Source organism: Lagopus muta, chromosome 3, assembly GCF_023343835.1.
Source record: "Lagopus muta isolate bLagMut1 chromosome 3, bLagMut1 primary, whole genome shotgun sequence".
In the NCBI taxonomy this organism is placed as follows: domain Eukaryota; kingdom Metazoa; phylum Chordata; class Aves; order Galliformes; family Phasianidae; genus Lagopus; species Lagopus muta.
This window is the reverse complement of record NC_064435.1, coordinates 90,064,217-90,090,849: the sequence shown is the minus strand read 5'-3', so window position 1 is coordinate 90,090,849 and position 26,633 is coordinate 90,064,217. Positions and strand designations below refer to the sequence as shown.

Below are 26,633 nucleotides of genomic sequence, written 5' to 3'. Positions count from 1 at the left end.
ATGCCAGATAAGTTGGTTTAGTTTGATACAGAAAGATAATTGCAGGATGTGAAACATCTTTTGTGCATTACACTGCTCAAAGAGATATGAGGCAAAGGTTTTTCAGAATGGGAATGCAACAGAACTTCCTACTTACGATGCCCTAAAATAATCAAGTAAAAGCAGAATATCCTGTTACATATGCATGGGTTTTTTTGTTAGGCAATAATACTGCTGTGAAAAGCAAGACTGGATAACAGAACTGAAATACTTTATAACATGGATCAACACATGGAAAGCCCTCGCACATCAGATTTGAAAAATACCAACAAAAAATTCAGATGGGTTGGCAAGATGAACAGACAGCTTCCTTCTGCTTTCTTTTTAAGTCTACTATCACACAATCAGTCATCTCTCCAATACGGATGGAAAGATGCTGTGGGGACCTGTGTCCAAGGCCTTCCTGAAGTCCCAGTAGAGGACATCACTGGCTCTTCCCTTTCCCACTGACGCAGTGACACCACTGTAGAAGGCTGCAACATGGATCAGACAGGACTTGCTCTTGATGAAGCCATGCTGGCTTTCCTGTATCACCTCTCTCTCTTCCACGTGCCTTAGCACAGCTTCCAGGTGAATTTCTTCCATGATATTCCCCAGCACAGAAGCAAAGCTGAGAAGTCAGTAGTTCCCTCGGTCATCCGCCCTACCCATGTTAAAAACAGGTACAACACTGCCTTTTTCCAGACACAGGGGACTCCACGTGACCGCCATGACTTTTCAAATGGCACCATGAGTGCCTCAGCAACTGCATCAGCCTCTTCCTTTAGGACTCTGGGCTGCATCTCATTGGGTCCCATAGATTTACGGGTGCTCAGGATCCTCAGGTGGTCACAAACCTGATCTCTGCTTACTGTGGGAGGATCACAGCCCCTCAGCCTTCTGACTCCTCCACCTGAGCGATATGTGAAGAGCAGTTGCTGATGAAGACTGAGACAAAAAATCTGTTGAGTACCTCAGCCTTCTGCTCGTCCTTTGTTACCAGCCTGCCTGTAGTGCCTGATGGTCTTGAGGTGTGTGCCTCCTTGGACCTTCCTTTTCTGGTTGATGGATCTATAAAAGCATCTCCTTTGCTCCTTCCACCCCTTGCCAAGTATGGATCCAGTTGGGCCTTGGCCTTCCTGACTTGATCTCTACACAGCGTACCAGAATCCCTGTACTTCACCCATGATGCCTGTTCCTGCTTCACCCAGGATGCCTGTCCCTGCGCATCTTCTTCCTACTCTGTACTTTGACCATCCTGTCCCCAGTTTGTTTCCAGAGAGCCTTAGCACTATTTGTTACTAATGTCAATATACGCAGTAAAGAACAATGTATAGGAAGGCAATAACAACACAGAAGTTTCGAAAACCTTATTTAAATTTCTCTTAGAGAATACTAATAGATATTTAGTTTAATAGATTTCTGCCTGCTACATTTTTGCCAAATATCAGCAGGCGTAAAAAAAGACTTGTTATTAAGAACTGAAGGGAGGCTAAGGGTAGAATTAAAATATAGTATGAGACATTTTATTGTTTTCCTGTGCTAAAGATGCTTCAGAGGGAAACAACTGCATTTTACTTGTACACAGTAGATATGCAGGTGTATTATTTTATTATCCTGCATTCCAGTACAGATTTATCACCAAAAGCATGTGTAGAATATGTTCACTTAAATTAATCTCCAAGTATATTAAATTACATTTACTTTCTCTAACGTGTAACTAATAGAAATTCATGTCAGTTATCCTCAAAGACAGTGTTAAACCGCCGCTATAGGTCTGGGCTCTTTTCAACAATCAAATCTAAATAAATGAAATTATGTCTGTCTTCTCTCTGCAGATCTGTATCCAATTAATTTTTTACAAATGAGAACAACAGCTACTACTAATGCCTTTCAAGCCTCAGCAAAACTGAATTATTAAATCTGTCTGCCTATATCCTATTACGGCCTACTTATGAATACTTGATTTTATTTTGTATAATTGACAACAGTTGTCAGGAAAGGAAGGCTTTAATGGCAATCAAATTAAGATCAACTCGTCTAAGTGTCACAGCGGAGAGTGTGCATGAAGTGCTGAATAAATTAATTGATGGGTCACTGTGAAATAGGGCATGTAGAACTGTGGTGTCATAAACCACTATATATTGTCTAGTAATAACACACCCTTTCCAGCTTGAAGACGAAAGCAGTGAGAGCAATAGGTTACTATAAAATAATGAAGAAAAAAATGACTTTGCATGCCTAACACAAGATCACTTACGAACAACTTAATTTTTAAGTAATTTATATTACTTAAGTGACTATGTGCATGAAAATTTTAAAGTGATGACAAGATGAGTAGCAGCACCAGGATAACATGTTAGACAGCAGAGTTTCATTTACCACTATCACAGAAAGCTTTCAGTTATGTTACCTACTTAAGGAATTCTTAGCAAACAAAACAAAACACATCAGAATAGCTGAACCATCTCAAACATTTCTGTTATAACACCATCAGCTAGGATGCAAATAACCAATTGTAGTTGTATTTAAAGAAGAGTGATGAAATTGGTTTAAAAGCATTAATTTCTCTTAATACCATTAAAACAACTGTGTGTACTTGAGTTATTTGATCTGAATTAAGAAACTGATGAAGCAATTGATTAATTGGAATTCAAGCCATCAGTCACTGGATCCATCAACAGATTCATTTACATTCTAAACAATCAGCTGATGGTCTTATAGGATGCCACGTATTAATATGCAGTCAATATGATACCATCAAACTCATCAGAGTTCCTTACTGACAAGCACACAAATGCTTTTAATCCAAGCTTTATCCACTACATTTTTTTTTTGATTGCTGTATTGATTCAGTGTGATTTAGGAATTTTTACTTTTATTAAAAACATTACAGAATTATCTTACTTACAGCAAACAGTATTCTAAGGCAGAAAAGAAATAAAACATCCACATTTATGTTCACATTCTCAAATTTTAACATAATGATTTACCTAGAGGAGATTTACAAGCACATACTGAAAAGCCTTAATTTACCCTTTGCATTTAATAGGTTTTGAAGCACCACTTTGCTCCCTTATTTTTCTGATGCACATTAATCTTCTTCTATATGATCACTGATGAAGATAATCTAAATTATTTAAATAATCTCCTGAAATTTACAACTTGTAAGAAATATGTATATATATACACACACAGAGTAGTAAGTCGAAAACTCTGCCATACGTAATACCTTGGTTACCCCTTAGAACTCTAACCAAAGTCTTGCTTCCCTTTTCAGATGAAAGAAAAACAAGGGAGGCCTGAATGCCCCTTTATTTATTTATTTTATATATTGGTTTTATAGATAGAAATCAGTACTATACTTGGCAGATACCAGCTCTACTGACAGATTTGATAAAAATAACAAGAATACTTACCACTGCCATTGCCCTGTTTCTACACCTGCTTTGTTTGCTCTATTGTGGCTATTTTTGACATTTAGAACTGAAATAACCTATGGGGATTTATCCCATAAATGATCCAAGCACAAGAACTATAAATATTTTCACCTTTGCTCATCATTAAACCAATTTTGCTAGTGCCAACAAAATATTAGAACTAGTCAGTTGTAAATACATATGCTAGCACTAGAATTGCTTCTCAACAGAGAATAGCTGTCACATCTTCCTTCAGAAAACTTAAAGATAAAAATATTTTCCAACCTGAGTATTTTTAACATAGTAGGAAAAAAAAAACCTGCCAGGTGGAATCCTACTTTAGCATAACAAGCTAATTTCACCAAGATAACAGACTGCTTTAACACAATGCATACTGTGCATTTGGAGAAACCAAAGGATGAAACAGAACTGTTTGCAATCAAAGAGATTTCAGCTGTTTGGAAGAACAAAGTGCCTGCACTGCAAACTATTTGAAGGCACCACTACAACAAGAAAATCGCACAATGTGGACACTGTTCCACAAGTGCAATTCCGTAAGTATTATCCATGTTAGATTGTTTTCCCTGAATCGTTACTACAGTCTACTAACTGGGTTCAGCTGGTTTTCATTTTTCTTAACAGTGTTCATTGGGGGCCCACATGAAAACATTTTAGTTTACTCCTGGGAAACTGGTTCTCATTTGAAAATGTATTGTGAGAATTATATGAAGTGAAGTTTGCTTCAGAATTCAACATGATCCTTCTTCAAACCAGCAGTCAGACTTGCACTAGGTATTTTATAGAGGACGATTCTCAAACCGCTGCCTGTTGCAACAAAAATGAAATTAGGATATTTTAAGTAGCTTTTATTTTCTGGAATTGCCTACTGATATTTAAGCTAATCAAGTAATTTTCTAATCCTAGGGCAAAGCACACATTAACAAGTAAATATTCAGAACTTACTTCAAGAACACAATAAACAGGCTCCCTACTTCCAGAGCTCTGACTGGACAGTAACATTCAACAAAATGCACTATAATAATACACTTAAATATCTTCTGAAGACAGATACTGCAAAATTATATAAACATTTGCACACCTTAAAAGCACAGTACTTGTAGATTACGTAAGGGACATTTCTGCTCTGGTAAAAGGAGAGCTCATAAGCAAACCGATAAAAAAAAAAGTCCATAGCCAAATATACCAGAATCCATTGAAAGTGCACTTAGTCTCCCAGATTTTAGAAGCAGAAAAAGTAAACAACTTGAAAGACACACCAGTAACTAAATAAAGCGTTGATATCTTGATATCTCACAATGTTAGAACACAGAAAAGAAATCAAAGCAGCTAATAAATTCAAATTACAACAGGCATTAAAAATTCAGCAGAGAAAAGTACATGATCCTTTACCAAACAGGAGCCTAAAGAGAAGCAACAGACCACCCACAAAGACTGGACTTTGCTACAGGAAAAAGCAGAGGAATTGATCTTATTTTATTTCTCCCCATCCCCTTTTGTTGACAGAGGAAAGTTCATAAAGCTAAAAGACCACCTGCAATCAGAACTGTAACTGAAACAGCTAAATAGAAGCTGAATTTCGTTTACTCTCCATACATACCAAAAGCACTGACTGTGGATACACAGGCCCTAGCATTTGTATGGAGAAGCCAGCATTTTCTCAACTGCATACTCCATACAAGGCAGACTGACTCACATCAGTGTCTCCACTACTGAAGAGAGATGCAAAACAAGTTAGTTCAAGTCTACACACGCTTCTATTTCAGGTACAGATACCCCCACCTCAACTCTCAAGCAGAAGTTTCAGATGCTATGTTTTCATTATGAATACATTAAGATTTGAAGATCATCTCTAAAATTAGGAAACAACTTTAAAACCATTGCAAGGCTGTTAGACCTGATTAGCAGTGCTTATGCAGAAATCCCTTTTCAACCCCAGGTGCAGGAAAACAGGAAAGGAAAGAGATTGGCAAAGGCTAAATGGGGACCAGCTGGTCAAACCAGAGAGCAGGAAGAAAACACACAGGCAACAGAAGCAGGGACAGGTATCCTGGGAGAAGTATAGGCATTCTGGTAGGCTGTGTAGAGATGGGGTTAACCTCATGAGGTCTGCCGGGGCCCATCTTTTGAGGTTATCAGGGTCCCTTTGGATGGCATCCCTTCTTCTTTTTGCCATATCATCTGCAATGCTCAGACTTGTGTCTTCAGCAAACTTGATGAGGGTGCACTCAATCCCAACATCAATGCCACTGGTAAAGATCATAGAATCACAGAATGGCCTGGGTTGAAAAGGACCACAATGATCATCTAGACTCAACCCCCCTGCTACGTGCAGTGTTGCCAACCACCAGACCAGGCTGCCCAGAGCCACATCCAGCCTGGTTGCAATACAAATCCTTCTGTGGGACACCACTCATCACCAGCCTCCACCTGGACTACAACTCTCTGGCTTCAACCTTCCAAGCAATTCCTTATCCACCAAATAGCGCACCCTTCAAATCCGTCTCTCTCCAATTTAGAGATAAGGATGTGGTGGGGGATCATGTCAAAGGCCTTGCAGAAGTCCACACAGATCACATCAGTTGCCTTCCCTTTGTTCACTAATGCTGTCACTCCATCACAGAAGGCCAGCAGATTGGTCAGGCATGACCTTCCTTGGTGAAACCATAGAACACCTACTCTTTCCTCATGCGCCCTAACATGTCTTCCAGAAGGATCTGTTCCATCAGCTCCCCAGGCACAGAGGTGAGGCTCACTGGCACGCAGTCCTCCAGTTCCTCCTTCCTCCCTTTCTCACAAATGGGAGTGATGTTTCCCTTTTTCCAGTCACTGGGGACTTCATCTGACATTCATGACTTTTCAAATATGATGGAGTGCAGCCCAACCACCACATCAGCCATCTCCCTTAGCACCCTAGGTTGCACATCATTGGGTCCCGTAGACTTACAAATATTCAGTCTTATGAGGTGGTCTCAGACTTCCTCTGCCTTTACAGTGGGGGGCAGTTTGCTTCTCCAGTTCCCACCTAGAAGGATTTATGTGATGATGTGAGATGTGATGAATATAAGAATCCTGGCTGTCAGAGAAGATCAAGGCAAAGAACTCACTGAGTACCTCAGCCTCCTCCATATCTTTGTAGCCAGTTCTCCTTTCTCACTTACCAGAGAGGATACACTCTCTTTGGCCTGTCTCTTTTGAACAATGTACCTATAGAATCCCTTCTTGTTTTTATAACCCCTCAACAAGTTCAGCTCCATCTGTGTACTGGCTTTCCTAATCCCATCTCTGCATGTCCAGATACCATCCATGTATTCTTCCCAGATGATACACCCTCATTTCCAAGGACATGCCCCTCTTTTCACTCAGTGTGACTAGCCTGTCCTTGCCAAGCAACAATAGTTTCCTGCCTTCCCTGCCTGTTTTCTCATTCTGAGGGATGGAGATCATTTGTGCTCTCAGAAAGGCATCCCCAAAGAGTAGCCAGCTTTGCTCCACTCTAAGGACAGCTTCCGAGGAGATCTTTTCCAGCAATCCCTTTAACAGCCTGAACTTCACTCTCCTGAAGTTCATTGTCCTGATTCCACTCTTTGCCAGGCTCACATTCCTCAAGATCACAAACTCACTCAGGGCTTGGTTGCTGCAGCCAGGTTGCCTCCAATCTTAATGTCTTTAACGGTATCTACTGCATTGGTGAACATCAGGCCAGTAACATCTCACCTCTGGTCAATCTGCCAAATACCTGAACCAAAAAGTTATCACTGATGGACTACAGGAGTCTCCTGGATTGCCTGCAGCTCACCACGCTGTTTTCTGAGCAGGTACCTGGATGATTGAAATTCCCCATCAGGATAAGAGACTGCAAACATAACACTTGCAGCTGAAGCAGGAAAGACTTCTCAACAGGCTCTCCTTGATCAGGTGGCCTGTAGTAGATCCCAGCCACCTGTAGCACTAGCTGTGATGAGCAGAACTGAGCAGTCAGTAGCAGCTGCTATTGAGAGTATTTTCTCTGACAAGAACAAAATCCCACAACCAAATGTCACTTCTGCCAATTTGAGAGTTGCTGTCTGTAGGAAATCATGTATTAAAATTCATCTGTGAACCATCTTTTAACAGACTTGTCCTTACAGTGTTTCCAACTCCAATTTTGTTGTTGGAAGCATATCTCAATGCAATGTTCTGACACTTGGGAAAACCTTTTTTCAGAAGCATTGGCATTGCTCTATATAGTCTAGCATCTGCCAAAAATGCCAATTCTGTGCAAAGACAGAGGGTTCAAATACCCACTCAGGAAAGCTGGAATACATTAGTAAAAGAAATTCTACTTCATCCTATGGAAATCAGCTTCTACCAAGGAAGGCTGAAAAGTAAAAACAACTCTCCTCTACAATTACAATGCAATATCCAAAGTAAGTATATACCCTTGGGGGAAAAAGGGTTAAAATAAGATTAATCAATTCTTATCCTCCTGAAAAGCTACTAATAACAACAAAAACAACAATAAAATAACAGCACTGTCATTAGTCACCAGCCTAAAAACTGTAGTACACAATAAACACTTTTTCTTAGCCCTGCTGTCTAAGGAGCACATCACATACCTGAAGATAGTTATCTGCTGGCTCTTCCAACTGCAAAGGCTCTAGCAAATAATGCAATTAGCCTAATTTCTATGGCATATACTATGCCATTATCTTTCCTAGAGTAACTTTCAACCAGGTAGAGCAAGCCAAAGATATCAAGCAACTTTCTTCCTTCAGTTTTTTTCTCAAAAGATCAAGGTATGAAGAGCTCCTAGAGCATGTTAGTTCCAGCAGTCACCTACTTTTGAACATAGCAAAAATTGCTGGTAAAAATCAGCAACTATTAGCTCAGAGCCAATCACTGCAATGCCAGTTTAAGATAGAATAAGAATCTGAGGTTACCTTAGGACAGTAAATGAAAAGTTTGAAGGGAAAAAAAATAAGTACATTCACTCTTTCTTGACATAGTAGCCAAATATTTGTGTATTTCTCATAATTTCACATTTCAAAGTGAAGAGCACAAATATTACAGACAGTTTTACAAGCATATGTACCAGGCTTTTGTAAAGGACCAGCTCTTGCTCATGTGAGAGCACATCTGCGTGCTAGAATAAGAGTACCTGACCCATACCAGAATCATCAGGTCACTGAACTGAAAGCAGGCATAATCAAGTTGGAGAACATGTATTTCAGCTCAAGAAATAATAGTTATAAGATAACATATAATTAGAATTCAGTTTTATCAAAATAATCCGTTAGGTTTGATCTTAAAATTAGCTCCTGCTACACAAAGTTAAGAAACATCCTAAAAATCTCTGCATTTCTTTAAGTGCATTTGGGAAAGGAGATGTGAAGAAAACAAGCACATGACACTGGCTCATTTCTCCAACAGAAACACACCCATGAGAAAACAAGCCAGAACTGTTTTTGGTTGAACTTCTATGACTAATGATTTATAACTCAAACTGCTTTTTCTGACTGAAGACAAAGGGTATCAAGTGTTACAAACAACAGTAAATACTGAAATTGGGAAATGTTGAAACAGAGTAGACTTCAAAATTAGTTCAAAATCTTTGCTTTTACTCTGTATAGATTTATGATAACAAATTAAAGTGTTTTATTGCACAGAAGATAAAAGAAAATCACATACAGAACATAAAACCATGGAAAAACTAATGTGTTCTATAAAGTATTTAAACTGTTGACTATAAACTAAACCATAAATCAGTCAAAACTACAACATTCAAGAAAAAGCAATTACAGATATAAGTCTTATTCTTTAGTCAAAAAAACAATTACCGCCATATGTTTGAAGTTCAGTGTTGGAATTTTTTTTGCTTGCATCTTTTCTTGTTTGGTTTGGTTTCACTTTTTTTTATTTGAGAGAGAACAGCATCAATATAAGTAGCCAATATATTGCATGTTTATAGAAGAAGTATTGAAAATGCAGAAGTCCCATTCCGTGTGTGGTAAAAGTATAAATGAATTATTTATATCCGAACTTTGGGCAGATTTCTTTGCATTTGCTGTGTTCACTTTGAATTATAATGGGCACTTACCTTGCAGGAATACTTTAAGCGTGTTAACAAGCACATTTATTTGTTTAGGAACAGGCTAATTGTATATTATAAACCTTTAAATTGTGTAGCTTTATTTTCCCAATGGCAGATTACCAGAAAATTTTAAAGCTGTCTGAATGAAACCTGAACACCAAAATAGACTTGAACAATTTTACTTTCAAATCATGCTTTTCTCCCCACATTTTTTGACACAAGAATTCACTTGATGACCTAGATCTACAATTATACATGGTCCTGTCAAGATACAGTGCCTGGATTGTTCCTCGACACTGCTGCGGCCCATCCTTCAATTAGCAGTACTGCGAGGAGAGCAGACTACACAATGTAGTATGATTTACACAATGTAGTATGATTTAACAATCAGTGCTGAGGAAAGCATGCCACAGAATAGATATGCAAAACACAATTGAAGAAATTTTGTCATTGCAAGTTATACAGTTACATGACAGCACTTTTATTCCAGCAGTGAGAATGCTGATCCCAATTAGGGACAGCTTTCCACGTTTTCACAACAGCAAACACTACACATTACTACACAATGAGTTCTCAACACGTTTCTGCCATGCATACATCTCTTGAAGATATCAGCATTGATACATACTCCTGCAACTGGAGATGACAACTGCTTCTAAATGCCCACATATCTAATACAATTTAACTGGTAAAGACTAAGACAAATTTCCACAAATGTACCTCTTATGCTAAGGCATAGCATGCAACAGGCCTAGTTTAAGGTAATTCTTCTACAGAGTCTAACTCATGTTTCTACTTTCCTAGCAGATGTCATTTGAGCTTTAACAGTTCTTACGATTCTAGCTGAAACACTTTTAGGCTTCAGTGGTTAAGACACGATGCTGCAAGCAGCCCAAAAGGAGACATCATCAATCACTTTATAATCATGTTGGATCCAAGATCTTTGAGTTGTCAAAAGCATTATGAAATTTAGTACATTATGCATTCTGAAACAGAGGACAGTTAACCAGGATTAAGATTATATGTACTATTAGACAACACTGCTGGTCCAGACCAGTTAAACATAATCTAGTGCACCTAACAGTCAATCACTTCAAAATCATGACAAGGCAGTGACTGCATAGTATTTGTAGCAATTTCTTCTAGTGAATACGTAGCTCCAATAGTGTTCTACAGGCAAATCAAACATTTGACTTTTCTTGCAAATGATTTCTGAAATAGAACTCCAGTGGGACGGTAAAACATCAAAGCACTCCTAACACAAGGTTAAGAGCTGTGATATTCCTACATGAAAGTTAGCGCTGTCCGACAAATATCAGACATCTCTTCATGATACAGCAATATAAAGAAGGCAAATTCTTTGAGTTTTCGTTTTGTTTTGTTTTTTGGTGGTTTTTTTTTGGGTTACATGGGGACTATCACTTGCAAACTTTAATCAAAATAGCTGTAATTTATAGGGTTCATGTAAAGGAAATATATGTTCAGAGTTCAGGAGTACTCTTATCACCATATAGAGAGAAATGGAATCAATGAGAAGTTCTTTCCTTCTCCTCACTCAAGAAAAGTGTTTGGTTTTTTTTTGTGCTGTTTTTGTTGTTGTTGTTTGTTTGCAGTTTCTGCAGGTTGCATAAGGTTCTATATATTTGACTGCCCAAAGAGAAAGTATCGCTTCAAAAGGGAAAAAAAAAAATAGCTATCCTAATGTTTTTTAGATCACTTTAATACATTTCTAAAGTAATTTTAATCACATCAGAGGGATATTGTTTCAGTTCTTTTCCATTAACTGAAAATCAAATCGAGTGACATTTAATGTATTGCAGTAATATCCAAAAATACTAAGTTATTATATTAGACAAATATTGTTTTAAAGTATACTGAACTAGTCTTGATATTTGCATTACCTGAAGTTTTGTTGTATCAGTCATCTATTTAAAAGAATGCATCTCTATAGGTCTCACGTTCACAGTTCACAGTGAGATTTCCCAGTTTTAAGTCCAAGCATACTATTTTTCTCAGATATATACACTCCTGCCCCTCACCCCCCATTAATCTCACAAATGTGCATTTCCTGCTATCAGTTTGACCATCATGCACAATCTAAAATATTCCTACAATGACCAAGTTATCATGTAGCCAACCTGAATTATCAAAACATACCAGTTTTTTCTGATGTTCTGAGAAAAACCATGTCAGATGGGATTCGCTGATTCTGAGGAGAGAGGAAGAAAAAAGTACATTTTATTCTAAGTAGGAAAACAGTGAATTCCAATCAAATGTCCAGTTAAGATCCTGTCACCAAAAGGTCAAACTTGGATTGAAACTCAATTAAAATAGGATTTATCAAAGCACTTTACATTCAGTATTTGCAATTCAGAAATCAATATTTTCAAAAAATTATACAATAAGCAAACGACATCTAATCCTTTCAGATGTTCTTTATAAGTGAATCATAAATACCTGAAGACCTGGACTGGTCTTTTCATGACTAAAAACAGTGCATCAAGACTATAAATCACTGAATATATACCACTGAAACACTAAAAGTAATATTCTATTGAGCAAAACCCTGATAGTTAGCAGGAAAAAAAGTAAACAGAAATTTCAAATATCTCAGCATTTAAGCTATATATGCAGTGCATATCAACTTTTGCCAGGCATCCTCTTTCTCTCTCCCAATATACAAATACAGAGAGGAAACTGCAAGCCATGACACAACGTTCCCCAGTTTCACGTATTTACAAACCTCTCCTTTGCAAGGACAAAATTGAATAGACTAAGGCTCAACTAAGGCTCGTCTTTTATTTTTGAAGAGCTCAAATGTCTGCTTGAAGAAAGAGTAGAAAGGAAATTAGATACGTAGCTGACAAAGACCATCATGTGGCATATGTGAACCTCTTGGATTTTAGCCTTAAAAAGCTTACTGAACTTACCAACTTTAGAAGTTAAGATATTTAATATATAAACATCTCAAAACCTATTATTTCACATTTAAATTATAATCAAACTGGAAAATTAGTGCTGTGTAATTCAGTTGTAGCTCTATATTCTGCATAAACTACAAGCTATAAAAAACTTTAGTTATATAATTCAGAGAAGAAACAGCAGCACAGATGGGTTTCAAGCAGTCTGGAATCAAACTAGCCTGAAAATTTCAATTCAAAGCATGAAACAATGGAACGTCTCAAGTCACCAACACAGTATATAGAATCCTGCCTGTAAATTTTACTGAGTGATTCTAATCAGAATAATGAATTGATTCACTGTATCAAAGCAGAAGATCCATCTTTGTAATACCCCCATTTTTCTAATACCCCATCTTTGTAATACCCAAAACGTCTGAACTAATTACACTTTTCTGTGATAGCAACTGAAACACGTACAGCGTGTAGCAGCTCTAACAAACTCATCCCATTGGGAAATCACAGAATTATTTGAGTTGGAAGGGACATGTAAAGGTCATCTAGTCCAATTCCCCTGCTATGAACAGTGACATCTACAGGCAGCACAAAGACTGACTGTCTGACACTGAACAGCTCCAGAGACAGGGAAGAGTGTGCCCCTTTTTTCTTACATTTAGATACTTGAAGGCCACTCTCATGCCTTCCAGAACTCTCCAGCCTGAGCAGCCCCAGTTCTCTCACCCTGTCCTCATAAGGAAGGTATTCCATTTCTTGCATCATTTTTGGGGCCCTCCTCTGGACTCACTCCAACAGGTCCAAGACCACACTATACTGAGGACACTGCAATCTGGACATAGTACTCTAGGAGTGGTTTCACCAGTGCAAAGCAGAGGGAGCAGGATCACCTCCCACAGCATACTGGCCACTCTTCTTTTGGTGTAGCCCAGAACATGCTTAATTTCATGGGCTGTGAGGTCACAGGGCTGGCTCATGTCCAACTTGCCACATCTTGAGCCCTCTTCAAAAGGACTGTGCTCAATCCCTTCATCCCCCAGCTCATACTGACAGCAGGGGTTGCTGCAACTTAGGTGCGAGACCTTGTACTTGCATGTGTTGAACGTCATGAAGTTCTTCAGGGCCCACTGCCTAAGTCTGTCTAGGCATCTCAAGATGCTATCCCACCCTGCCAGCATTTCAACAACACAACGCAGCTTAGTGTCATCCTAAAACTTGCTGAGAGCATACTTCATCCCAACACTGATGTCACTGATGAAAATATCAAAGAGCATCAGCCCCAGTCCTGATTCCTGAGGGGTGGCACTCATCACTGGCATCCACCCAGACATTGAGCTACTGACCACTATTCTCTGGCTAAGGTCTTGCACTCAGTTCCTCATCAATTTAATTGTCCAGCCATCAAACACTCACTCATCTTCCTGTGAGACAAAGATGCTGTGGGGACCTGTGTCCAAGGCCTTCCTGAAGTCCCAGTAGAGGACATCACTGGCTCTTCCCTTTCCCACTGACGCAGTGACACCACTGTAGAAGAACGTGGATCAGACAGGACTCGCTCTTGATGAAGCCATGCTGGCTTTCCTGTATCACCCCTCTCTCTTCCACATGCCTTAGCACAGCTTCCAGGTGAATTTCTTCCATGACATTCCCCAGCACAGAAGCAAAGCTGAGAAGTCAGTAGTTCCCTCGGTCATCCGTCCTACCCATGTTAAAAACAGGTACAACACTGCCTTTTTTCCAGACACAGGGGACTCCACGTGATGGCCATGACTTTTCAAATGGCACCGTGAGTGCCTCAGCAACTGCATCAGCCTCTTCCTTTAGGACTCTGGGCTGCATCTCATTGGGTCCCATAGACTTACGGGTGCTCAGGATCCTCAGGTGGTCACAAACCTGATCTCTGCTTACTGTGGGAGGATCACAGCCCCTCAGCCCCCACCTTCTGACCCCTCCACCTGAGGGATGCCTGAAGAACAGCTGCTGGTGAAGACTGAGGCAAAAAAAACTGTTGAGTACCTCAGCCTTCTGCCTGTCTTTTTTTAACAGCCTGCCTGTAGTGCTCACTGGGCCTGAGGGGTGTGCCTTCCTTTTCTGGTTGATGGACCTGTAAAGCGTTTCTTGTTTTTCTCTGCACCACTTCCAAAGCCTACTTCCAGTTGGGCCGTTGCATTCCTGACCCCATCTCTACAAATCCCAACAACAAAATTCCAAAGGTAATGGTGGCGAATGCACTGAACAATGGTATTTTGTAGCTGAGAATTTGTTCTATCAAATACTGTTATTGCATTATTTGCATTTGTTGTAGTTTCCATGGAAATAAACAGGAGGCATTACTTTCAGAGTGACCTATGCAAGGTGCTGTACTTTAAGCTTTGCCTTAGTTCTTGAGTAATCACACTAATAAAATTATTTCTGACCAAAAAATATCCAAGCTACTTTAAGATGTTCTAACACTCGGCAAAGTTTTCAATTCCTACACAGAAACATTCTTGAGAGCACCATGCTGTCACATCAGCATCATTTAGAATAACGTTAGCAAAATGAATCTCAGGTTTTATTTTACAGAGGCTCACCTTTGAGGGAAGTTGGTTCAGAAATGGAAGCAAAAAAACTGTATCTTCTATTGATTAAGAGACAGGCTATGGAGAGGTTAAGCCAGGAAACACGAGGTATCTCAAGCAAACATGAAACTGGAAAATTGAGCAAGACTCAAAACGCTCAAAAAAAGGATGCATCTTTTTATTTTTTTTTTTAATCTGAAGACCCTACATGGTCAAAAACAAATTTCTAGTTGTACCTTAAAAATTACATGTTTTATGAGCAGATATGTCATAGTTTGCAGCAATTCTCATTCATGGCTATAAGCACAAACAGGTAACAATTTGTCTATATGTCAACAGTATTCCCCTTAAAGATGCTGGTCACGTGCAACTGGAGTGCATTTACAACTACAGTGTATTTACTATCTTACATTACAACAGAAGACCACCCACATTTATTATACATCACAAGCACAGATTCAACCAGAAATGTTTCATATTCAGATTTGAGAAAAATAATGCAAGACAAAGGGTAACCTTACTACATACTGTGTGCAAATTAGCCCTAAAACAACAAACAAAAAGGATGGGGAAAATGCAAGTTCAAAATTAAATATTTAATTAAATGACAATAACAATTAACCAGATAAACTGCCTTCATATAGATTAACTATACATTTTTACAGCCTCCCTGCCAGCTCTGACATAAATCCATTACACGAGTTTCAGGTTACTGGCTTCATGCCTACAAACTTCAGTTACTTCTAAACAGGCTAAAAAACTTGACCAATAGTCTTAAAATTTTGGAAAAGTAACAGCGCAGCAATCCAATACAGAATTAAATAGAAGTTCTAATAATCAGAATGAGTTACCATGTTTTAAAAGCCATTATCAGATTCAGTGAAGAATGCGTGTTTCACATTCAGCACACAGATACTGAGCATCGGGTGAGTTTTTCAAGAGTCAAGTCTTTATATCTCACAAAACTGAGCATTATCCAATTAGTGACACGACTATTTTCACATTTTAGAAGAAAACGTACACCTTGATTTTGTCTTTTAAATGGGTTCTCTCTACTTATTTTTTCCTTCCTGAAAAGCAAATGCATTAAAGAATTTGAATGCATTCTTCCATGTAAGTAAGGGGAGGAATGGTACTTTGTTTACCTTATCTGTAAGAAAAGAAACGGTTTATGACTGACGTGTCTTTTTTTCCATCAGGTTTTCTATGTTTTGGAAGTAGGTAGAAAGATTCCATGTGAGTATTAGATGAAAAAGTGTCACTATCATTGCTGACACTGCAAAGCAAAGATCTCCTTGCAAGTATCTGATACCTAGTCTATAAAAGATTGACTACACAAAAACAGATGGCAAGCACGCTACAAAAATCCTTAGCAAACCTCATTATGGAGAAAATTAAGTTTTGTTATACGCTGCCACAAACAGCAGCAAAATGTTAATCATGTTAATCCTCGTGTCATGTTTATCAAAAATGAAACAAGTTACAATGACAACACATACGACTTCAAACATTCAGAAATCCATGAACAAACGACGTAATCTCAGTTACCATGCAGATGAACCTAGAAACGTTTATTGATTACAGCAAAGTCTGAATATACAACTCATAAAAACTACGACAACGCTACGTTTTTCAAAGTCTGAGCAGAATTACAGCTCCAAGACAGGTGTGTTCCCATTTCTCTTAGTGTTGGCTTACGCTGCTGATTTAGAGATTCTTTCTAGAGGCCAATGACAAGAGAATAGTTAATGGAAGCCAAGTGCTTCTCCAGCTTCTGGGCTTCTATCAGAAGTTCCACCTCCAACCTAGAACACTAGTCTTACTGAAAAACAAGGAAACTCACTAATGCATCCACTCCTCCTTGCAGAAGAGACTACATGCCTCATGTGAAAGAATATTGAAGAGTCTAGCAGTGGTATTCTTCATTTCTCATGTTATTGTTGCAAAATCTTTATTAATATAAACTTCTGCAACTCCATACTCATTCCTCCAATTCCCTTACAACTGCTCCTTAGCTACAAGACCATCAAGATTTTGCATTTACTGTTTTGTATTATCCATTTAATATGAACCAGGTACTTTTCTCATTGACTAAAATATCCATGCTTAATTCTGAGTTAGAAATGGAAGAGGCACTCTGCAGTTGTTTTCTGCATTTTCATGCCGTGTATGTTAACAGTCTTTACAAATGCTGGTTATATTTCACTTTACTCTTGAGATTAAGGAAAAAAAGTTCTGTGCCCCTTTATCTAAGAGAAGCTTTTAAAGTAAGATGAAGCTTTACTGCTTCACATTTTAAAAAAGCTGTTATCAATGTGCTACTAATATATCACTTATTAAAAAGCAAATCTGTTGTATTCTCCTCACACAATCAGAAATTGTTCCAGCCAAAAATCTACAGTAACTAAATAACGACTCATCAACTCTTCCAGTTATCTTAAATCTCTGCACACCCATGCATTCACAGAAAAATAATATATCTAAAAACTGGACCAGGAGCAGCATGTCTGCTTACAGCAAGAGGAGGGGGAATGTTAAAATGGCTTCCAACCTCTAAAAATTGATAATACTTCAACCTTTTGAGGCATTCTCCTGACCTAATATTACCACTCCACAAAATTTTTACTTGAAACTAGAGATACAATTTACCCAGAGCTAAGTTGTTTCAACTACATTGCAGTCACTTAGAATGGATTCCAAATTAAAAAAAAATAAAATAAAATAAAAAAAATCAGAGGATATTCAAAGATCAAACACAGAAAAGCTTTTCAGTTATTAGTATTTGTGGTGCAGTCGCTAGTTAACATATGGATCTCCAGCTCAAATGAGTCATTAATTTCACTGAAGAAATGCTGTTGATGCATCTTCTAATCAAATACAACGTTAACTTGTTTCTTTGCCATTAGAGTGAGCAATTGAACATTTCACTCCTGACTGGTTCTTCGGCTTAAGAGTCATACTATGAAATTGAAAAGTGCTTACTCTAGCAAAATACACTTCTAAACAGAATTAAAAAACATTTAATTTCATTAGTTTAAGGTACTCACACAAACCAAAAGCAAAAACAGGAAAAAAACTGACTTGGGGACAGGAAGGAGCTTGTGGTTGAAGTATAACAGATAAGTAATTGCATGCATGTCAACAAGATACTCAAGTAAAATCCTCATTAAAAGGAATACACCTACTACTTCCCTAAATCCTTAACACTGCTTTTATGTTATGAACTTCAGGTACCCACAGCACATGGTTTTTAAGTTGCTGCAAACAATGATGAAATAAATGCTAATAATCTACCTCAAACAAGACAGATTCATCCCCAAATTAATCCCACTTTCCCAAATTCTACTAGAATTCAACAGGTGGATGAATCTTGGTAGGTTTCAGAGAAAGTATATTATCTTTGCCACCCCTATAAGCTTCCCAAATGCAGCATAACTAATTAATTCCAGGTTTAAAGACTAAAGCAAGCATAAAAGTTTTTTTTAATAAAAATCAAAATAAATACTTGCTTTAAGTGCCCTGAAGAATATCTGGAATAGGTTCAAGTGATCACTAAGATAGCAAGGTAAAAGACAGGGCATGCCCGTCCTGTATATCTGTAAATATTAATCTTGTCTATGCTAGTATATGCTGCTCAGAGGGTCCCAACAAGACATCAGGTATAGGTAGCAGATAAAAGGTGTAGGGGGGGTGGGAGGGGAGGGATTGTGGGCGGAACTTAGCACTAACTACATAGAAAGAAAGAAAGCAGTAGTTTTCCCCAAAGCAAACAAGGGCTTTCTCATATGTGGCTGAACAAAGACTATAACAATTCATGAGTTCTTTAAATTCTCTAAGAGAAAGGAAGGATATTTACAAGCAAAACAAAAGTAAAATGAATCACGAGGTGAGAATATCTGCTCAAGGCTTTTTCCTTCAATAAAAAGTCACTTACTAAATAGTAATGATCCCATGCAAAAGTTTAGAAAAGTCAAGTCACTGCTGAGGTTCCACAATCTCCTGCCTATCTACAACTTGCCACACAACACCTCAAACAAAACTGCATACGAGGACACAAACTTCAACTGGAAGTAACTTTCTAGGATTGAGGGATTATGTCTTTTTCACAAAGTAAAATCGGAATCATTTGATGGCACTAAGAAATTAAGTCATCCTTCTGAAATAAACTTATGCATTTGTTTAACAAGAAAAATAAGTCAACTTCGTGGTTACAATAGCTTCTTAGTCTCCTACACATGGTATGATAGCAAATATAAACTGCACACCTAACCTATAGGGATATTTTCTTATTGTAGGAAAACCAGAGCTTGCATTATGATCTCTTTACAGATGAGTTTTGCCTAGATCACTTCCTAAAACAAACCAACTGAAGCAACACTGTCTTTATTATCACAGAATCACACAGAATCACAGAATCACCCGGGTTGGAAGGGACCCCAAGGATCATGTAGTTCCAACCCCCCTGCCTAGCAGGGCCACCAAACATACACATTCAGATCAGGTTGCCCAGGACCCCGTCCAACCTGGCCTTGAACACGTCCAAGGACGGGGCATCCACAACCTCCCTGGGCAGCCCGTTCCAGGGCCTAACCACTCTCCTAGTAAAGAACTTCCCCCTAACATCCAACCTAAATCTTCCCTCCTTCAACTTAAAACCATTTCCCCTAGTCCTGCTGTTGTCAGCCCTATTATATTATGATACTAACCTCAAGGAAAAAAGTTCACAGCTCTCACTCACCACCTAAAACCAAAGTAACTTGAACGATTCCCCTCCACTCCCATTTTTTAAGAACAGAGATATGCACACAACTTATCCTAGAAGGCTTCAGGCATAAAAAAAAAAGATTTGAAGGGAGATACTAGAAGAAAGGTATTGGTAGTCAGTCAACTTAGCACACCCACCTAGGAGAGCACAAGCCAAAGAATATCATTCTGCACGCCTTTCACTAGATAAGCATATTCCAATTTATAAGGTATAAGGGCTTACATCCAATTAAGATTATAATTAAACCCAAAAAGAGACTTCAAGTTTATCAAATAAGACTCAAACTAAAATATTACTTACTTAGTACTTCACAGATAAGTACCTCAATATACTTCTCTCCGGAAGATTATTAGCACATTAATATTCTTTAGTCTCTAAAATATATTTTAAAAGTATCAACCTTTTCCACTATGATGAGGTCTCCAACTTGTATGTCTGAACTCTTAACTTGCACTTTACCTTAAAAGAAAAAAAAAAAAAAGAATATTAATGCCTGCCTAGGTTGATTACAAAGAGTCATAAAAATATAAATGCAAGATGTACTTCAAGATATTACTGTTTGGTGAAAAAGTTACAATTGATACAGAATTGATACTTGAAGAGCATACTAATAAATAGATGTAATCTCTAAATGGATCATTAATTATGAGGTTTTGAAAGTGCATAGTTTTCTAGGCAAGTAGCTACTGTAATAGTACTGGAGAGACACTGAATCTGATAAACAATAGCAATAATTGAGTTACAGAACTGGAAAAAATGATTTTGTGTCACCTACTATGCACCCCCTACAACATGTCAGAAGTGACAAGGCTTAGCCACAAAGCATCTTACACATAAACTGTTGATAACTGGGCTTTGACCAACAGGTAGCTTTACTCAGTCACAGACATCATCGACAACCAGCACTGCCTGAGCCTTGTTGGAAATCACAGTAGAAAAGAGGTAAGTTGTAAGTCAGAAAAAATGCCTGAATATTCCATTTTAGGAAATTAAAATAACAAAATCTGAGAGCTTTCACTTGCTGGAGCTGCCCATTCAGTGAACAACTGGTTCAAAACAGACAGCACATGTCAATTTTAATTCTGTGTTTTCTGTATGGAAACAAATATTTTTTATAACAGTTAAATCTTAGTATTATTATCTGAAAGACTGAGGAGAGGTTAAGCTACTGCCCAAAATGTGCTATTGTTAATCTCACTAGAATTGAGGATTTCTAGTCTTAGTCCTCGCTACAAATTCAGCAAGTGTTGCTTCCCTGAGTTAAAAACAGCAAAACAACAGACAAAAAATAACCCTACAAACCAGCTACCAGTCATTCTCTTTGAAGATACATAAGCAGTAGTAAACTCAGATGTGTTAACTCAGGCTGTAAACATATCTATATATACATACACACACGTTTTTTACATGTATATATACACACACATACAGCCTGATGAGCTGAAATGTACATCCATATGAAATCTTTTCCCATCAGAAGCAGTGGGAGTCTTGTTAGCACGTCAAAACACAGACCCTTAAGAAATTAAAAATCAAACTGAATGGCTTACAGAAGAGATGACCCACAGAAGCACTGCAGAAGCAGCAATCGGTAGTAGGCAGTATTATGAATTGCAGATTAATGTACATTCTGCTATTTCCCATTCATAGGAGATATAAATAAACTAAGGTAGGTCCCAAATCCTCGCTGTAACTCAATGAAGAGAAATCTGGCAGTTACTTTCACAAAATTCCTACATTTTACTACCTTTGACTGAATGTATCTTATGATTAAAGAGAAAATAAGTCATATTTAATGCAAAAACAGCAGCTTCAGTTTACTTAATGAATTTATTCCTATAATTGATCTAATTTTCAGTACGCTTTCCATAGTATTAGCGTTTCCAAGACAAGGAAAGAATGTCAGTGGAGATCAGAACTATTGTTTTAGCCTGTCTGCATAGCTATTTTGGAAAGCCAGTATTTGTTACTGAAAATCTTTTAAAACAATCCAATTTTTTTAAGTTGCCAAACACATCCTTGCTTCCCACTCTTTAACATATAACCAATCACATCTTCAGTCCGACTCCCAGTCTCATCATAACCCAACTGTGATGGTGAACACAATAGCAGAACCTCTGATTATAAAAGCAGTAGCAAGAAATATGAGTAATCAACAGGAGTGTTCTACAGCTGGGACAGGAATAAGGTTAGTATCAATCTCACAAGTCAACATATTTAGACTGCCTAACTATAGAGGGAATTCACAGGTTTGCACCAAGTCCCAAGTTTTGATTAGAGGTGAACAGCACCTATTTTGTTATCAATTTATCTCCTGGGAATTTCCCAACAGACAAAAATCCAAGTACTTTGTGTTGCATCTCAACTCTGCCACCTACACAAACGTGACTAAAGCTATACAGCAGCGTTAACCAAATGAAACTGACAGCAATTTGATCAAATCAAACAACTGAAATCTCCAGTCATGTTCTAACAGCATCTAAAGTAAAGACCAGAAGAGACTAACTTTTGGATGACAAAGTAGAACTTCCATTTGTGGCACTCCAAGGACAAGATATACCAACAAGAACCTAGACATCACCTTTGCTTGTATTCAGCCTACTAACTCAGGGAATTTCACATTACAAATAGAAAAATTTCCTTAACAGACATTTTTCTAGGTGATTAACACTTTGGAACACCTTCTTTATAATACACTTATATAACTTGTTGGAAGTCTGGTTATCTCTATAAATATGGAAGCCTATGACAAGAATTATTTCTACAATGAATCTGAATAAGAGGACACGTTCCTCTAAAACTGAATGGTTAAGTGTGGCAGGAACTTAAAAAGTAGCTTTAGATTTTGAAAAGCTGGCAAATATTGCCTTCCTCTAGATAAAAAAAAAATGGAAAATTAGATATTTTCAGTTCAACATTTCAGAGAATATTAAACTACAAATTAGTAAAGATGCATTTAGAGAAAAAACTCACAATGTTATTTGCTTCATAAACTATTCTTGCTCACTGTTTTTTCATTAGAAACATTTCAGTAGCAAGACACTCTTCACCACCTGTGTAATTATTAATAACATCCAAAGCAATCAGAAGTGGCTGCACATCCAGACTTCATAGTCCACCAAAGTGCAAGGCTTTTGCCTAAAGCTACAAACAGAATTATGCAAAATTGGAGTACTGGAACATATCTGTAGTGATTCATTATGCTTTCAAGACAGTCTTCTGAAAAGCACTGAAATTATTTGAAAAAAAACTAATAAACTTCCCACATGTGCTCAGCATTTCACATAATTTAAGAAATGAAGCGAACGAAACAAGGTATTATGTGTATTAGAAAGGACTATTAATGAGGATTTCTTTGAGTAGAAAAACTCCTGAAAGAACAACAGGTGCTTCTGAGAGACCTTGAAAATAATTTCCAATTGCTCATCTTACACATTGTATCTTGAGTACTGCATGAAAAGAACACTTTAGAACACTTTTGGAACTAGTAACGGATTGTTTCTAACCAGTAAATACCAAACTCTGGAAAACAGTCAAGGGTAAAACATATCTAAGTCTTACCTAGTATTTATTAGCTTCAGCAGTCAACATAATTAGAGTACATACAGTATAATGGGGAACTGAAAGAAAGACTTCATTAAGTTACAGTGATGATTTTTTCAGTGAAAATGCTGTCCTTGAGTCCTTCTTTCAAACTCCATTTTACATAGCAAACTGATATCAGCCTTAAACCACTAATTTAAAACTCCAGAGATGCTTCACAGCTGACATTTTCTCTCTTCCAGCTTCTTTTTGAAACTCTTTCTTAAAATAAATTCTAAGTTTTCTTGCTGTTGCTTAGAGCTCCCTTGATCAACCAGATTAAATTGATACAATACTTTAAAGAATACATTTGTGCTCCAAATGATCTAAATACCAGGAACAGACTGTAGGTTTGAAACACTGCAAGCAATAATGACCTAACATTACTCTACAGAATGGCCAGGGTTGGAAGGGACCTGAAGGATCATGAATCTCCAACCTCCCTGCCACAGGCAGGGCCACCAACCTCCCCATTTCATACCAGACCAGGCTGCCCAGGGCCCCATCCAATCTGGTCTTGAACTTCAAGAGATGGGGCATCCACAGCCTCTGGGCAGCTGTTCCAGCACCTCACCACTCTCTCTGTAACAGATTTCCCCCTGACATCCAACCTCAATCTTCCCTCCCTCTAGATTCAGAAATACATTCTTCTAAATGCAGGACATTTTTAAGAAGCACAAGAATGACCTGTACTTGAAGAGCTGAAGTTGTATTATAAGGAGTTCCAGTACAGATTTTAGTTAACTACAGTGTTACAATAATTATCAGGGCATTCTGATAAAAATCTGATTTTAAAGTTGCAGATAACTCAGGTATAAGTGACTCCAAACTGAACACTTCTTAATGGAGAACACTCTGAAATTAAAAAAAGGTCAGCTGAGATAAAAACCTCAGTAATGTAGCATTTTAAGAGCACAGTATGAACAGAATTGAAAAGTGAAACAAATCCTTCATGTCACTCCAGCTCCCTAAAACATTTCTGAGTGCTCAGATATTCAAGCAAGCATACTAGCTTTCACACTTAGTTTTATCCTTATTATAGCAGTTGTTCATATTATTAAAAAGTTGACTTGCTGATAAGTACAAACACCAATTCAAGATCTTGTATCACTTAAAAAGCCATTACTTCTTTTACTAGCAACACAGCAGTCATAAAATGCTTATTTTTAAATGTCTGGGGAGTTCCTCAGGCCCAAAATGACTCCAGAGAATGGAAACACCATCGAGTAGTCAAAGAAGTCCTGGTTTTAATGCACAGCAATGCCATGTAAGAAGATTTCAACTGACCAATCAGCCTACATATACTACTTTAATACAAGTAATTAACCACAGTTCAAGTAACAGTAGTTTATTTTCCCTAAACAACTACCAGTGACAATGAAAGATGGAATGAAAATAGCACAATTAAGCAAAGGGTAGAACTGAACATTACTAACTTTCATTTTTCCTACTGAGCCATTCATCTGAGCAAGGCAACTTGCTTAACTTCTCTATGTCAATTTCTCCATTTTTTGGAGGTGGAAAAATATCTATTTCAAAGAAAAGACTCTACAAAAGTCATAAAATCATTGGGGGGAAAAAATAAGATGTTACAGAAGTATGAAGTACAGTTCCACTCTGAAAAGCAACTCTAAAGAGAGGCATTGATTTTCAGGCTTTTAATTAAATCAGTATCAAATTTGCTCACTCACAAGTAACAAAGCCTTCTTTCTCTAAACCATTAGCCTGTAGCCTAGGAAAGTCTAACTGATTTCTTTTCCTCTCTTACAGAGTATCACCAAAATTCTGTAATTATTTGTAATTATATTGAAAATTACTGACAAAAATAGTTATCTGAGATGTAGCCTTTATTAATTTGCATAGACAAGTTCCTAAATCCTCAAAGTCTGTAAAAATATTCATCTAAATTTATCAAAACAGGAAGTTCATGGTTGGGTTTTTTTGCCTCAAAACAACACATTTCAGTTTCAGAATGAAGTGTTTAGAAAAATCCTATTAATTATGAGCTGCAAAAGGTTTTCATTTATTGTTCCACATGTACGTTAAATAGTTTTTCTTAAGGCTTAATTCTGAGAGGAGTTATAACAAAGCTTTCATTATTGAAAGCAGCTCCACCTCAAAACATTCAGAGCTCAGCTATCACACCACAGACAATGTGTGATTCACAGTCTATTGCAAAGATCTTGAATCTTCTCTCCAATACCCCTGTGTTAAAAAATGAGAAAGAACACAAACAGAACATAAAACAAGTATGAAATCATGACAACACTGACACCAACATCTGAAAGTTGAAATAAACTTACACATTTCTAGGGAAAAGTACACTGCTTTTATTTTGCAAGAAAAAACATTCTTAAAACCTTCTGTTTGGAAGAAGGGACGGCTCTCAGTGCATCAATTGCTGACATAATTACTTCACCTATATTATTTCAAAATCTATATTCCATGTGTATAAAATAGCAGCGTCAAGGTGACCAAACCAGGTTTTAATTCAAGAAGTTACTTATTTCTAAGAGAAGTTACAAAGTGAAATTTCTCAAATACATGTATTTAAAAATATCATACATACTGGGAATATGATGGAATCAGGATTCCCAAGCTGTTAAGTGCTCTTAAATGCCTAGCAATCTACCTTTAAATAGCCACAATATTTGAAAAAACGTGGAAAACTTCCCATACTTGTTTTCAGAAAGCTAGAGAGAAAAGTAAAGAGACAGGCACAAAAAGCACCAAAGCAAGCTCTTGAAATTATTGGCATTGATATCACACTGATAACTGTAAGCCATAAACTTCAGAACTAAGGATTTCAGGTCACTACCACAGCTGTCAGATAGGACAGCACATGTAGGTTATAGCAAAGATATGTTCAGTGCCACGTCATAATAGGTTTAAAAAACTAGAAGCAACTAGCAGCTTAAATTACAGCGTTAATGAAAAACTGTAAGAGTCTGATTCTTTACAGACTGCATTAAAAATGGTAAAGGTCCAGATGCCACCGTTGCAACCACCTGAGTTAAATACATAGCTATACTACTTGCAGATAGCCGCAGTGGCATGTCTAAAGGCTGATAAAGCTATTTCAGGTTGACAAGGAAGGGAAGAACAATAGTTGCTATGCTGCTCCCTGCTCTATGCAAATTCCAGGCAAGAATGCTAGTTTCCACATTGGTTACTATTCCTCACAGTTGTAGATGACATCATCATTAATGGGACTATTCACCACTTACTTACCTTTCAATTACTTTTTTAAATGGTGTTAACATGGCAAGATGTGGGTAACAG

The 26,633-nt window shown here is 37.6% G+C and overlaps 1 protein-coding gene across 3 annotated transcripts in view; it reads right to left on the bottom strand.

Moving 5' to 3' along the window:
* ATP9B (ATPase phospholipid transporting 9B (putative)) overlaps positions 1–26,633 on the bottom strand; it is a 158,286-nt gene that overhangs the window by 102,227 nt on the left and 29,426 nt on the right. For all 3 annotated transcript variants that reach the window (XM_048939056.1, XM_048939057.1, XM_048939059.1), the window contains exons 6-7: positions 20,170–20,228; positions 11,686–11,737 (exon numbers count right to left, since the gene is read on the bottom strand). In XM_048939056.1, coding sequence (XP_048795013.1) covers positions 11,686–11,737; positions 20,170–20,228 — 111 coding nt within the window. The remainder of the gene's footprint in view (positions 1–11,685; positions 11,738–20,169; positions 20,229–26,633) is intronic.